Here is a 14,115-nt window from a genome sequence, read left to right on the forward strand (position 1 = left end):
TTGCTCAAACGTCACCTATAACACGGTGATCATAACGATAACTTGCAGGTTCATCAGAAAGTTTGACAAGTGACCGGATAGCTGAAGAGTGGGATTTTCTCCTCCGACAGTGTAGAGATATTATTAGGGCCCTCTCGGTGTGACGACATCAATAATCGTCTGTCTAGACACATGTGACATTGTCATGGGGATGCCAGAACACAATAACGAGAAAGAAGAACAAAGCCGGTAACGAGGATTTTGGTATAGTGAGCATAGTGGTGACTCAGGAGGATACCGATGCATCCAGAATTTTGTGAAGTAGCGCGAAGCAAATGGAACAACACATGATAACCAAAGGTTCACTCTAATATCATTCGTGGACTCATAGGGACTGATACAGACGTCCATGGTCCCGCTGTCGGTCGTTGAATGAACGGTTTCGTTCATGTCTATGAGTTACTAAACCTATGGGGTCACAAGCTTAAGGAAATCATGGTCTACTGAGCGTTAGTAGGACGGGAGTCATGAGAATATATTTTTGGAATTATTTCATGAATATTTGGAATAGTTCCGAGAGGATCCGGAAGCGTTTCGGGGTCACCGGAAAGGTTTCGGTGAATATCAGGTAATACTATTATCAATATTTTATATATAGGTAGAAAATGTTTTTGGAGATGTTAAAAAAAATATATAATGGTCTAAAATTATTCAGAACATTTTATATTTAATTTAAATATCAACTAGTCTTAAAAGGCCAATAGGTGGAAGGAGTTATGGGCCACAAGGGCCCATAAGGAAGTACCCCCCTACCATATGGGGGCCCGAATTGGACCGGGGACGGAGTCCAATTCCCCCTCCTAGGCCGGCCCTAGGCCGGCGCCCCAAGGAGGGACTTCCCCCCCCCCCCTTGGTGGCTGCCCTTTCCTCCTCCTCCAACCTATACATACTAGGGTTTTTTGCTCTATTGTTCATATAAGTTTTGGAGCCTCCTCTAGTTCTTCTAGTTCTTGTTCTAGTTGGTCCTAGTTGACTAATTAGAGCTTGGCTAATCCTCTTGTCCTCCTAATTAGAAGCCTAGTGTGGTTCTAATCTCCTACCTCTAATTCTTCGACGACGATTAGCTCTGGACGACGAAGCGCTACCGGATTGTGAAGGCTACACGCTTGCAACCAAGTAGAGAGGTCATGATTTTGGTCTTTGGTTCGAGGGACTCCATGTACAATCTACACCGCCATGTTCTTCTTCCGCTGCAACTCGGTGCTGGTAACGATCGTGATCCCAAGCAGTTATGCATCTTCATATTGATCTTGGGTGATCGTAGGTGCGGATTTTTTTATTTTCTACAACCTTTCCCAAGACCGACATCACCACATCATCCTATAGACGGCGCGTCAGGGCACAACTAGACCAGATGGCAATGACCACATTTGACCCAACATTTGCCACCGCTCAAGCACCGTTCCAACACCGTCATTGTCCATGATCGGGCCAACCGAGGCACCATGCACCAGAAGATCCCATGCAAAGGGCAACACTCCAGTGTCTTGTTGACGCAAACACTGACATCGTCGATGAGTTGCAGATCACCGATGATGACTTTCAAGGTGACAATCCTACGCTACATCTAGACGAGTCCCGCCGCACCGACCTAGACCTCGTGCCGCTGCTGGGCCACACCCCACGGATCAGATTGGCGACACTGTTAAAAATGGCGTTCACATTATGTGAGGCAAGCGCCATGGCCATACATCTTAGTCGGCCACCGAGAGAAACCATAGAAGGATTCTCGGAGAGTAAAATGCACTGGCGGTCATTGAACTTGTGCCGATAGCTCACTTTGGTCATTGTACTCAAGAATACGGTTAATATGGACACTAAATACGACTATGGATGATTATACGGTCACTGGCTCACCGTATTGCTTCGTATTTTATTAGTTGACCAGTCAAAGCTCAGGTTCTCTCTCTTCCTTCAGTGGGCGAAATAAATAAATTATAGAGTAAACAAATTATGAGTCGGGTATCGGAAACATGAACCTACTCGTATCAACTTGCTGCCCATGCGGGATAGCCAGTTGGACGCAGAGTTCTTCGTATTAAACGCATGCAATAGTAGCTGATTATATACCGTAGGTTACAAAGGACGCACACACCTTTCAAAAAAAAAAGGACGCACAGAGCACACAACACACACTAGGACACGCTCGCCGCTGACTACTTGCATGCGTCCTGAGTTTTTTGCATACTTTTTTTTTATGAGTGAGTGGTTTGCATACATACTTTGTAGGGCTGTCCTTTGTACAGTGCGCACTTGGTCGTGTTCCTTCTCGTGAAACTTTGCTTCGGTGTCTGCAACAGACGTCAAATGTTTCAGGGTCCGGTATTGAATTAGACATCCATGTAGCTGTTGTTATCACAAAAAGAAAACATAAATGACATCCATTCGGCTGCATAGTGAGATCGTGATTTCTCTTAAATAATGAACGACTACTTTCTGTTATACGTACGTAGTACTACTACAGTAATCGATGGAGTTCCACCCAAACATGTCGAACGAGACATGTAACTACTCCAGTAGGCAGTAGCTAGTACGTGCACATGAGAAAACACGCTGCTCTCCACCTTTTCTCATCCTTTTAATTCTGCTACCTAGCTGGCGTGCATTTGTCCGAGCACACGCAGTAATATCTCCCCGTGATGGAGTCATACACGTGTGCTACTAGAGTGTGTTGTGTGCGTCGGTAGAATAAGCGGTCGCCATTCTCAAAAAAAAAAAAAAAAAAAAAAAAAAAGCGGTCGCTCAATGTTCTTAACAGTGGAATGGGTGCTCGATCGGCTACTGCATGGGTTTGCAACGACTGGTCTTAGTTCTATTGCTATCTACGCAAAAAATTGTTTCCTCTGATTTATTTATTTCACCTACTGACAGCTGGGTCCCACAGAATAAAGAGAGAGGACCTGAGCTTTGACCGGTCAACTAGACAAAATACGAAGCAATACAGTGAGCCAGTGACTGTATAATCACCCAAAGTCATATTTAATGACTGTATTGGCCGTATTCTTAAGTACAATGACCAAAGTGAGCCATCGACACAAATTCAGTGACCACTAGTGCATTTTACTCATTCTCGGACGACGCCTCTCCCCGCCGGGTGCACCACCAAGCTAGGTGGCTAGACCATGTTGTCACGGCTACGCATCCATAGGTGCCACAACCCTGATGCTTGCCACGAACCACCTCCATGCAAAAATAGCCACGAATGGATCCACCGCCATCCGCCGCGTGGGCTTCGCCCAACGATCTCCTCCAGCAGCGATGATGAGCAGAGAGCGCAGCCACTGGACCCAAGCGACTAGGTTTTCTGTAACTGCCCATGTCACGCTAGGAGAGCGAAGTGGGGTCGAACCATTTTTCTCTATTGATGGTGGATCTCCTAGAAGGTCCTAAAATGTGTGGTGAAGAGTATCAACTCAAGCAAGGCTACGATCGTTTGGCATGATTCAAAGGATAAGAAGAAGTGTCACCTTGTAAATTGGCTAACAATATATTTGCGAAAGGACTGGGGGTCCTGGGGTGTTGGACTTGGAAGTGATGAATCAATGTATGTTGATGAAATGGCTTTGAAAATTGAAAAACATTGATGGTATGTGGCAGATGCTATTTGAAAAGAAATGTGTCCAGAAGAGAACTTTGTCGGGTTGGAGTGTTGAATCTGGTGGATCCCTCTTTTGGCAAAGTTCGATAAATGTTAACCATACATTTCAAGCTATTGCTAGAGCAAGGTTGATGGGGGTGGTGCTAAACACTTTTCTAGGAGGATATATGGTTGGGCGATAATACACTGGTCGGAAGATTCCCCGGATTATATGCCATCTCTTTTAAGAAGTTCATTACTATCCAGTCTACTAAAGCTAGAGGCCGGAAGCCTTTGAATTTAGAAGACCACTTTAATGGGACACTGAAAAGCAGTGAATATTGATCTCAAACTTATGGTAGATAAAGTGAAATTGAGTGATAATAAATACAGAATGAAGTGGATATTGAATAGAAAGAATCAATTCATTGGATAGATCGTTACCCTCATTTAACGACATATGATTCATCTGAAGTTGAAAATGCCTCGCAAAATTTACTTTTTCTTATTTTCATGTGGCTCATGCTGAAGGAGAGTATCCTTACTAAGAACAACTTAACCAAAAGGTTGGACTGGTAATGACTAGTGTCACTTCTGTGAGAACAACAAGGGTACTCCCTCTGATCCATATTACTTGTCGTTGGTTCAGTACAAAATTAAACATCTGCTTTTCGAATGCAATCTTGCCATATTGTTAGCAAGTTGTTGTATGTGCTTTTAATCTTGATAGACCTCTGGATGTTATCGATAACTTTAGTTGGAGATTGGGCTCAATCCTTTCCCAAGAACCCAGAGAGCTCTAGTGGTGATCGGAAGAGTTCCCATACCGTGAACGTTGTGGAAGATTAGGAGCATGATTGGTCTGATGCCAAAAAATGTTGGGAGTAAAATGCACTGGCGGTACTTGAACTTGTGAAGAAAGCATGCTTTGGTCACTGTACTTCAAAATACGGCCAATATGGTCACTCAATACATCTAAACGTGATTGTACGGTCACTTTTCACCGTACGCCACTCGTCGCCGCTCCATTTGACCACTTGTTGACCAATTCGAGGCGACAGCTAGTGTTCGCAGGGGGTTCCGCATCATTTTTACAAGGAAACCCTTGGCTGGCTCCGTAATTCCTCCCATCTCCTTGTCTATTCGGCTTCGATCATAACGAAAGGGGAGGAGGTGAAAGGGGAGGAGTGAAGGGCGATCGGCGGCGACACCGCACTACCACCACCGGAGTCGCCGTAGAAGGGTGAGAGCCGCCGCGCAGGCGCGGCGCATCTCATTGTTGGAGTTGTTTCGTCGGGATGTTGCCTGTTCGTCGCCCCGATGGTGCTTCGCCGCCCAACTCATGTCCCTTCTGAATGATGGTACTTCCCAGATATGTTTTGATGGTACAAACCATAATTTTCTACCTGAATAATGAGAAATGTTGGTTATGAATATGGAGTGTTGGTTATGCATATGTTTTTCTCCCTGAATGCATATAATTTTCTTGTGTAACTGAACTGAGTGTGCTACAATCATAACAAAAGAGTCATCTTAGCTTACAAAATGAAAGTTTACATATGTTTCCTCCTAAATTTGGGCTAGATCAACCATGGCACTCAGGTTAACATGTGCTTCCTATTTTGTACCTAGCTTCACTCACACTTTACAGGGTGAAAATTGACAAACAAATACTGAAATAACATGACATGAACAACTCTTTGACAAACAAAAGATCCATTAACTAGATAAACCACACATGGCCATTAGTTCAACCATTCTTGCAATACACAGTTCAACCATAATACAAGATCAAACACACGGGGCCATTTGTTCAACAACTAAAACTACATAAACCATTACTACAAGATCAACTAGATCACACATCATCATCATAGAACCATAGTAGGAGATTACAAATAGATCAACACACTAGGCCATATGTTCAACAAGTGCACCAAGCAACAGAGTATCCCTCAGTTCTTCATAATGGCCAATCCCATCAGCACACACATCACCATGACACTGGCCAACAATGCCTTCAACATCATCAACATCTCTTTACCTAGCCCCACAAGAGCCTCAGCTTGTTGCCTGCTAATGCTACTTGCAACCCATGCTTGCTCTGGAACCCATGCTTGGTCCCTTCCATTTGCAATCCATTCTTCCCTCATTCCATTTGCTGATCTTCCATTCTGCATTCCACCTGTACCTGCAGATCACCTCTTACTTGCTCTTCCATTTGCTGCTCGATTCAGCTCTTCCCTCCTATCCTTTGCAGCACCTATTGCATCCACTGCCTCATTGCCTTGCAGGTAGCGATTTTCAACAAGATAAACAACATATTCGAGCTTCCAATACCAGAACTCGCAAGTGACCTAAGCAGAAAAAGACCCAGATCATGAACAAAATGTCAAACCAATCACCACGAACAAAACTAAGCACAACACACTACTTACCCGATGATTGACACACTTGTAGAAGACCCACCCTTCATGTCTCTCCGTGTTCGACGGGTAGAACTTGACGCGCGTGCCGCACTGAGGACACTTGATGCACGGCAAGACCACAGAGCGGCCGCCCATCTCTGACCTGACGGAGCTTGTCGACATTGCCGAGCGGGCTCGAGCGCGACGGCGGCGACGAGGGGAGGGGAACGCGATGGCGACCTAGGGATTTAGGGATTTCAGAGAGGGCGAGGGGATTTGAGAGGGAGGGGCTGGTCATTTTACAAAAAGGACCCCGGAGTGCTGCGGAACCTCCCTCAAACGCCAGTTGTCGCCTCGGATTGGTCAACAAGCGGTCAACTGGAGCGGCGACGAGTGGCGTACGGTGAACAGTGACCGTACAATCACGTGTAGACGTATTGAGTGACCGTATTGGCCGTATTTTGAAGTACAGTGACCAAAGCGTGCTTTCTTCGTAAGTTCAAGTACCGCCAATGCATTTTATTCAATTGTTGGCTTGCAAGTATTGACAATGCCAAATGTTGGCATCAAACCAATTAACCTCTATAAGCAAAGCGTTCGCTGAGCGGCAGTACATCTTGGGTCTCGTCATCTGATACGTCCATCGATGAACGGACGGTACAAGGCGCCCCCTTCCCTTAGGCTTAGTGCTGGGCTAGGAACAAAAGCGGGGACCTTGACGGCGGCGCGCGCGAGGTGCTCGAGGAAATGCCCGTGCGAGCCTGGCGCTCTCTGGAGGCAGCAGGAACATGCTCTTGACGCGCGGGTTCCGGCGCGCCGCCGTGCCCCGCCTCGCGCGCCGCGACATGTGTGGTGCGGCGGCTCGGCGCACCACAGCGTCGGGTTTGGTGGCGGTGGCCGGGGGCGGAGCGAGCTTCCACGACTACGACGCCGCCATCACGGCGTGCGTCGAGAGGCGGGCGCTCAAGCAAGGAAGGCAGGTGCACGCGCACATGGTCACGGCGAGGTACCGCCCGCCCGTGTACCTGGCCACGCGGCTGGTCATCATGTACGCGAGGTGCTGCGCGCTGGACGACGCGCGCAACGTGCTCGACGGGATGCCGGAACGGAATGTGGTGTCCTGGACGGCCATGATCTCGGGGTATTCGCAGAGCGGCCGGCACGTTGAGGCGTTGCAGCTGTTCATCCGGATGCTTAGAGCTGGTAAATCATCTCGATCACCCCGTCTTCTGACGTCTTTGTTAACCAGTTGAATAACAATGACCATGTGCACAAGCGCATGCATAGGAATCTAGAGATGTCATTTGTTTTGGTGCACAGTAGTCTAGATTGAAATGAAACTCCGCCCACTTTTTGTAGCATGATTTCTGGTATTCAACAGGTTTTTGTTGTAGCATTATCCCTCATTTGGTATTCAAACCTATGTTCAGCGAATTATCTGTAGTGCTGGAGTTGGAATATTTCTTTTGATGTAACACATGGTTGAAGACGTTGATACTGATATACGGGTGTCGTGCATACAATAGGAGCCAGTAGATCCATCTTCATTATCGGTGTTATCATTTGTCCTGCATTTGAAGCCCTTTAACAGAACTTGATCATTTTGCCACCGCAATTCTACCAACAACCTGTTATGTGCCTCTTGATTTCCACTTCAAGATGACGTCCAGAAAGAGATGCAAGCCTAATGTGTCCATGCTTGGAGGGTGTGCATGGTCATTGTTATTCAACTGAAATGTGTACATGGTCCTCCACTTTGGGTGTTTGTTTCCATGCATGCTCAAATCTGAATCAATTGGATATATATTTGCCTACTGCAAAGAAGCAAACGGCATATGATGTATCAAATGTGTAATCCGCTATACTTTTAACTGGCAGGATGCAAGCCTAATGAATTCACTTTCGCAACTGTTCTTACATCATGTTCTGGCTCTCAAAGCATACACCAGGTCAAGCAAGTCCATTCTCTCGTTGCCAAAACAAATTTTGAGTCGCACATGTTTGTTGGGAGCTCCCTTCTTGACATGTACGCCAAGGCAGGGAATATCCAAGAAGCTCGAAGGGTGTTCGACATGCTTCCGGAAAGAGACACTGTTTCCTGTACCGCCATTATATCTGGCTATGCTCAGCTGGGCCTTGATGATGAAGCCTTGGACTTGTTCAGGCAGTTGTACAGTGCAGGGATGCAATGCAATTATGTTACTTTTACGACCCTTCTCACTTCATTATCTGGGCTGGCCTCCCTGGATTATGGCAAGCAAGTTCATGGACTAATACTTCGTAAAGAGTTACCATTTTTCGTTGTTCTACAGAATTCTTTGATTGATATGTACTCCAAATGCGGCAAGTTGTTATACTCGAGGAGGGTATTTGATCACATGCCACAGAGATCAGCCATCAGTTGGAATGCAATGCTTATGGGATATGGTAGACATGGCATAGGACATGAAGTCGTTCAGCTCTTTAGAACTATGACCGAAGAAGTGAAGCCTGACAGCGTTACCCTGTTGGCTGTTTTATCTGGTTGTAGTCACGGTGGGCTGGTTGATGAGGGCCTTGACATATTCGATCTTATAGTAAAAGAACAAAATGCTGTTCTCAGCATTGGGCATTATGGGTGTGTTATTGATCTTCTTGGACGCTCTGGACGACTACAGAAGGCTTTAGATTTGATACAAGATATGCCATTTGAGCCGACTCCAGCAATTTGGGGTTCATTGCTTGGTGCTTGCAGAGTTCATGTTAACGTTAGTGTTGGTGAGGTTGTTGCTCAGAAGCTTCTGGACATGGAGCCAGGAAATGCTGGAAACTATGTGATCCTTTCTAACATTTATGCTGCTGCTGGAATGTGGAAAGATGTTTTCAGAGTTAGGAACTTAATGCTGGAGAAGACGGTGACCAAGGAACCAGGGCAGAGCTGGATAATTCTTGACAAGGTTATCCACACCTTCCGCTCAAGTGATCGTTTACATCCCAGGAAGAAAGATATAGATGCTAAGATAAAGGAGATATATGTTGATATTAAAGCAGCTGGCTTTGTTCCGGACCTGAGCTGTGTTCTGCATGATGTTGACGATGAGCAGAAAGAACGCATGCTTCTTGGTCACAGTGAGAAGCTGGCAGTAACTTTTGGACTGATGAACACCCCTCCAGGCTTGACTATCCGGGTTATGAAGAATCTTCGTATCTGTGTTGACTGCCATAATTTTGCGAAGTTTGTTTCAAAAGTTTATGGAAGGGAGATATCTCTCAGGGATAAAAATCGGTTTCATCTACTTACAGATGGAGCTTGCACTTGTGGAGATTACTGGTGAAAGAAACATTGATGTGTTACCCATATATAGCTTTGCTGATCAGCAGAGCTATTTTTGTCCAGATAATACTGCTTACAGGATAAGCAATGTAATGCTGAATATGAGAGCAGTGAAAGAGAAATGCTCTGTTCATTCCGAGTTCAGTTATCAGACAGATTACCAAAGATTTGCTACAAAGAGCCGCAGTTGGTTCTTCTTAGCACTCCATACTTGTAAGCTTGTGGCTGCTAACAGATGTTTTTTCTTCAATTCACTTTAATTTATTCATAAGTTAAAGGGAAATACTATACTTCAAAATTGTAGTGTAACTTCCTGTAGGCTGTGTACCTGAAAAAGACATCTTCTATGCTCACTGTAGACTTGACAGTGCATATTTTGTTGACAAAAAATAATAAGTGAGCCATTTAAGCTATGTTTCACTGTATTAGAAAAGCGAGTCAAATTGCATTCACGGACATAGTATAGTGTATAGCATAGAAAGGGCAGTGAAAGCGCTGCTTTAATTACAGGATGCTCTGTTGACTGTTGTTCACTATGATGGAGATCTTTTATGTTAACATTTTGATTACAGGAAGCTTGCACCCCCCCCCCCCCCCCCCCCCTCTCTCAATTATCACTGATCGTTGCACCAAGGGCAATTCAGAGGTTTAGGTTGTATCATGGGTTCATATGGTAGGTCCCACAAAAAAGATGTACTAAGGTTAGTAGCTGCTACTCCCTCCGTTCCTAAATATAAGTCTTTGTAGAGATTCCACTAGGTGGACTACATACGGAGCAAAATGAATGAATCTAAACTTAAAATGCATCTATATACATCCGTATGAGGTTTATAGTGAAATCTCTACAAAGACTTCCATTTAGGAACGGAGGGAGTACAACTGAAGCTATATTCATGCAACCGCAGGGTTTCTATCGTTTGTCTTGGAATGAAATAATAATGCCAAGGTCCTTCAAATGTTTCTATTGTTTGTCTTGCTGACACTGCCTTTTGTAGAAACTTGTTTGCTTGTAGCTATAATTGATTCCTCTTGTTTTCCTGATCATGGAACTAGAATGCTGACAAGACCATGGTTGGCATTAGCTATTGTGGAAGCTTTTGTGCATGTAGCTATAAAAAATATCATTATTGGTTAGCTATTGTGGAAGCTTTTGTGCATGTACCATGTAGCTTCAACTGCTTCATTACCTTATCTCAGTCCTTATCTTGAAATTAAGAAAAATCCTGAGGTTTTGAAAAGAAAGGTTCCCATATTGAGGACCCAATGCGGTAGCAGGGACTGATTCTTGGTGTTTGTTCATGAACTAGCAAGAAGCCAAATTTTGAGAAAGGCTACCATGGCTCACTAATGAGGCCGATCACCTATTACATGTTTAAGTTAATCATTTGTGTTATTACAAACATCTCCCGAAATGGTCCATTTCATAATAAATAAACATATTCGTTGCTAACCTATTTAGCTGGACTTCGGAGAAACATGAAGACAGCACATTTACATGCACAAACCATTGGAGAACTCCAGCTGGTACTGTGATCCAGCTATTCATTATGTTTCCAGATGGTTTGTGTGCAGACATAATTTCAGGCTATCTTCAGTTGCTGCTCACTGTAGATTCGACAGTGAAATATTTAGTTGAGAAATGAGATAAAAAGTTAGCCATTTAAGCTATGTTTCACAAACAGTCGGCATTAGAAAAGTGAATCAAATTGCCTTCATGGACATAGAACAGTGTATAGCAGACAGGGCAGTGAAAGCTGTATGTCGCCAAGATATAAATCTCACAGCTAAAACATCGCTTCCCCCCAGAATTTCCACACCCCTTGTGCGAACAAACCATGCTCTGTTGACTGTTGTTCACTATGATGGAGATTTTTTATGTTACCATTTTGATTACAGGAAGCTTGCACTCTCTCAATTATCATTGGTCGTTGCGCCAAGGGCAATTCAGAGTTTTAGGTTGTATCATGGGCTCGTATGGCAGGTCCTACAAAAAAGACGTACTAAGGTTAGCAGCTGCTACAACTGAAGCTATTATTCATGCAACTGCACGGTTTCTATTGCTTGTCTTGTAATGAAATAATAATGCCAAAGTCCTTCAAATTATCTGGGCTGACAGTGTCTATTGTAGAAACTTGTTTGCTTGTAGCTATAATTGATTCCTGATGTTTGTCTGATCATGGAACTACAATGCTGACAAGACCATGGTTGGCATTAGCCATTGTGGAAGCTATTGTACATGTAACTATAAACAATATCATGATTGATTAGCTATTGTGGAAGCTTTTGTGCATGTAGCTACAACTGCATCCTCTCTTATCTCGAAATTAAGAGAAGTCCTGACGTTTAAAAAAGGTTCCCATATTGAGGAACTAATACAGTAACAGGGACTGATTCTTGGTGTTTGTTCGTGAACTAGCAAGAAGCCAAATTTTGAGAAAGGCTACCATGGCTGGCATCCAGCCATCACGGTACTGCCTTGCCATGAATAGCAGAAGCGTGTAAGAGATGGGCTGGTTAGTTGCATCCCTGCAGGACTGTAAAGTTCAGCAGGGGCAAACAGACAAGATCTTGAAGATAATCTGGGACTACCTTTACTTTGAGGAACTATTTTGGGATTTGGTTTTATCCGGAGAGTTTGAGGCACTGTGAGAAACTTCATTTTAGCGTTTCTGTAGGTTACCCGGTACTTATACTAATACTGCATACAAATTACTTTATAATGTACATTCCATTTAACAATTTAACATTGTGACAGCAATGCCATATACAATTATCATGTACGCCATTACTCCATTAGAGGCAACCCTAAATGGGTAACTAAAAAGTGGATTGGGCCGGCCATACTCAGGCGGAACAGCGAGGCATCACCATTGGCCACGGGCAGGGAGAGAAGGCGGGTCAACAGCGGACTTTCAGGGGGCATTGATTCCCTGCGGTTAGGAGGCAGGGAGGACGGAGAAGGGCTGGGGCACGCCGAGCAGCCCCCATGGAGAAATGGAGGCCTATCACTGTTTTGTTTTGACATTATATACTGTAATAAACTTGAAGCTCTGCCCATCATACTATGCAGACTGCAGTGTGTTCTCTTGCACTGTCTAAAGTACAAAATAAAAAAGGGCAACTAGAGGTTTTACTTCTCTTCAACAAGGAGGCCGGCCTGTGGTTGGGCCTCGGCGCGTTTCCTCATTCATTCTTTGACCGCTAGAGGTAATTACTTCACACGCACGCTAAAAGAAAGTACAGCAGTTCCTTCACACCTAACCTTTGGTTACAGGAAGCTTGCGCTCTCTCAATTATCATTGGTCGTTGCGCCAAGGGCACTTGATAGTTTTAGGTTGCATCATGGTCTCATATGGCAGGTCTCACAAAAAAGACGTACTAAGGTTAGTAGCTGCTACAACTGAAGTTATTATTCATGCAACTGCATGGTTTCTATTGTTTGCCTTGTAATGAAACAATAATGCCAAGGTCATTCAAATTATCTGGGCTAATAGTGTCTGTTGTAGAAACTTGTTTGCTTGTAGCTATAATTGTTTCCTATTGTTTGTCTGATCACAGAACTACAATGTAAACAAGACCATGGTTGGCATTAGCTATTGTGGAAGCTTTTGTTCATGTAGCAATAAAAATTATCATAATTGATTAGCTATTGTGGAACCTTTTGTGCATATAGCTTCAACTGCTTCCTTGCCTTATCTCAGTCCCTTATCTTGAAATTAAGAAAAAGCCTGAGGTTTTGAAAAAAGGTTCCCATATTGAGGACCTAATACACTAGCAGGAACTGATTCTTGGTGTTTGTTCATGAACTAGCAAGAAGCCAAATTTTGAGATAGGCTAACGTGGCTGGCATCCAGCCATCACGGTACCTGTTGCATATGTACCTCCTTGCCATGAATAGCAGAAGCGTGTAAGAGATGGGCAGGTTAGTTGCATCCCTGCAAGACTGTGAAGTTCAGCAGGGCAAACAGACAAAATCTTGAAGATAACCTGGGACTACCTTTACTTTGAGGAACTATTTCAGGATTTGGTATTATCCGGAGAGTTTGAGGCGCTGTTAAAAACTTCATTTTAGCGGTCCATTATGTTACCCGGTACTTATTGTAATACTGCATACAAATTACTTTACAATGTACATTCCGCTTAACAATTTAATGTTGGGACAGCAATTCCATATAGAATTATCATGTTATGCATTCTATCACACGCAAGCCATTTACTCCATTAGACGAAACCGTAAATGGGTAATTGAAAAGTGGATTGGGCAGGCCATACTCAGGCGGAACAGCGAGGCATCACCATCGGCCACGGGCAGGGGGAAAAGGGGATCAATAGCGGAGTTTGAGAAGGGCGTCGATTAGGAGGCGGAGAGGAAGGAGGAGGGCCAAGCAGGCCCTGAGGAGAAATGAAGGCCTATTACATCTTTCATTGTTGGTTGCTAAGTGCTACACCCATCCGTTCCATGATTACTGTTAAACAAAAATCAGGACAGCAATTATGGAACGGAGGGAGTAGTATTTTGTTTTCACATGATATTGTAACAAACTTGAAGCTTTGTGCATCATAGAATGCAGGTCGCAGATTGTTCTCTTCCACTGTCTAAAGTACATACAAAAAAAAAAGAGGGCAGCTAGAGGTTGTACTTCTCTCCAACAAGGCCGGCCTGTGGTTGGGCCTCGGCCCTTTCCTCGTTCATTCTATGGCCGCTAAAGGTAATTCCTTCACGCACGCTACAAAAATGTACTGATGTTAAGATGGCGCCTAGCGCATCCTGTCAAAAA

At 44.3% G+C, this 14,115-nt stretch overlaps 1 protein-coding gene and 1 long non-coding RNA gene across 2 annotated transcripts; both read left to right on the forward strand.

Moving 5' to 3' along the window:
• Positions 1–6,663: 6,663 nt before the first annotated feature.
• Positions 6,664–9,750, forward strand: LOC123161292 (putative pentatricopeptide repeat-containing protein At3g13770, mitochondrial). Its single transcript, XM_044579138.1, has 2 exons — positions 6,664–7,227; positions 7,903–9,750. Exons 1-2 carry the CDS (start codon positions 6,813–6,815, stop codon positions 9,336–9,338), a joined length of 1,851 nt encoding a protein of 616 aa, XP_044435073.1. The 5' UTR covers positions 6,664–6,812; the 3' UTR covers positions 9,339–9,750.
• Positions 9,751–9,949: 199 nt separating this feature from the next.
• LOC123161293 (uncharacterized) lies at positions 9,950–13,907 on the forward strand. Its single transcript, XR_006480661.1, has 3 exons — positions 9,950–11,342; positions 12,186–12,544; positions 12,612–13,907. It is a non-coding gene; the product is annotated as an uncharacterized lncRNA (long non-coding RNA).
• Positions 13,908–14,115: the final 208 nt, after the last annotated feature.

This window comes from Triticum aestivum, chromosome 7B (assembly GCF_018294505.1).
Source record: "Triticum aestivum cultivar Chinese Spring chromosome 7B, IWGSC CS RefSeq v2.1, whole genome shotgun sequence".
Lineage (NCBI taxonomy): Eukaryota > Viridiplantae > Streptophyta > Magnoliopsida > Poales > Poaceae > Triticum > Triticum aestivum.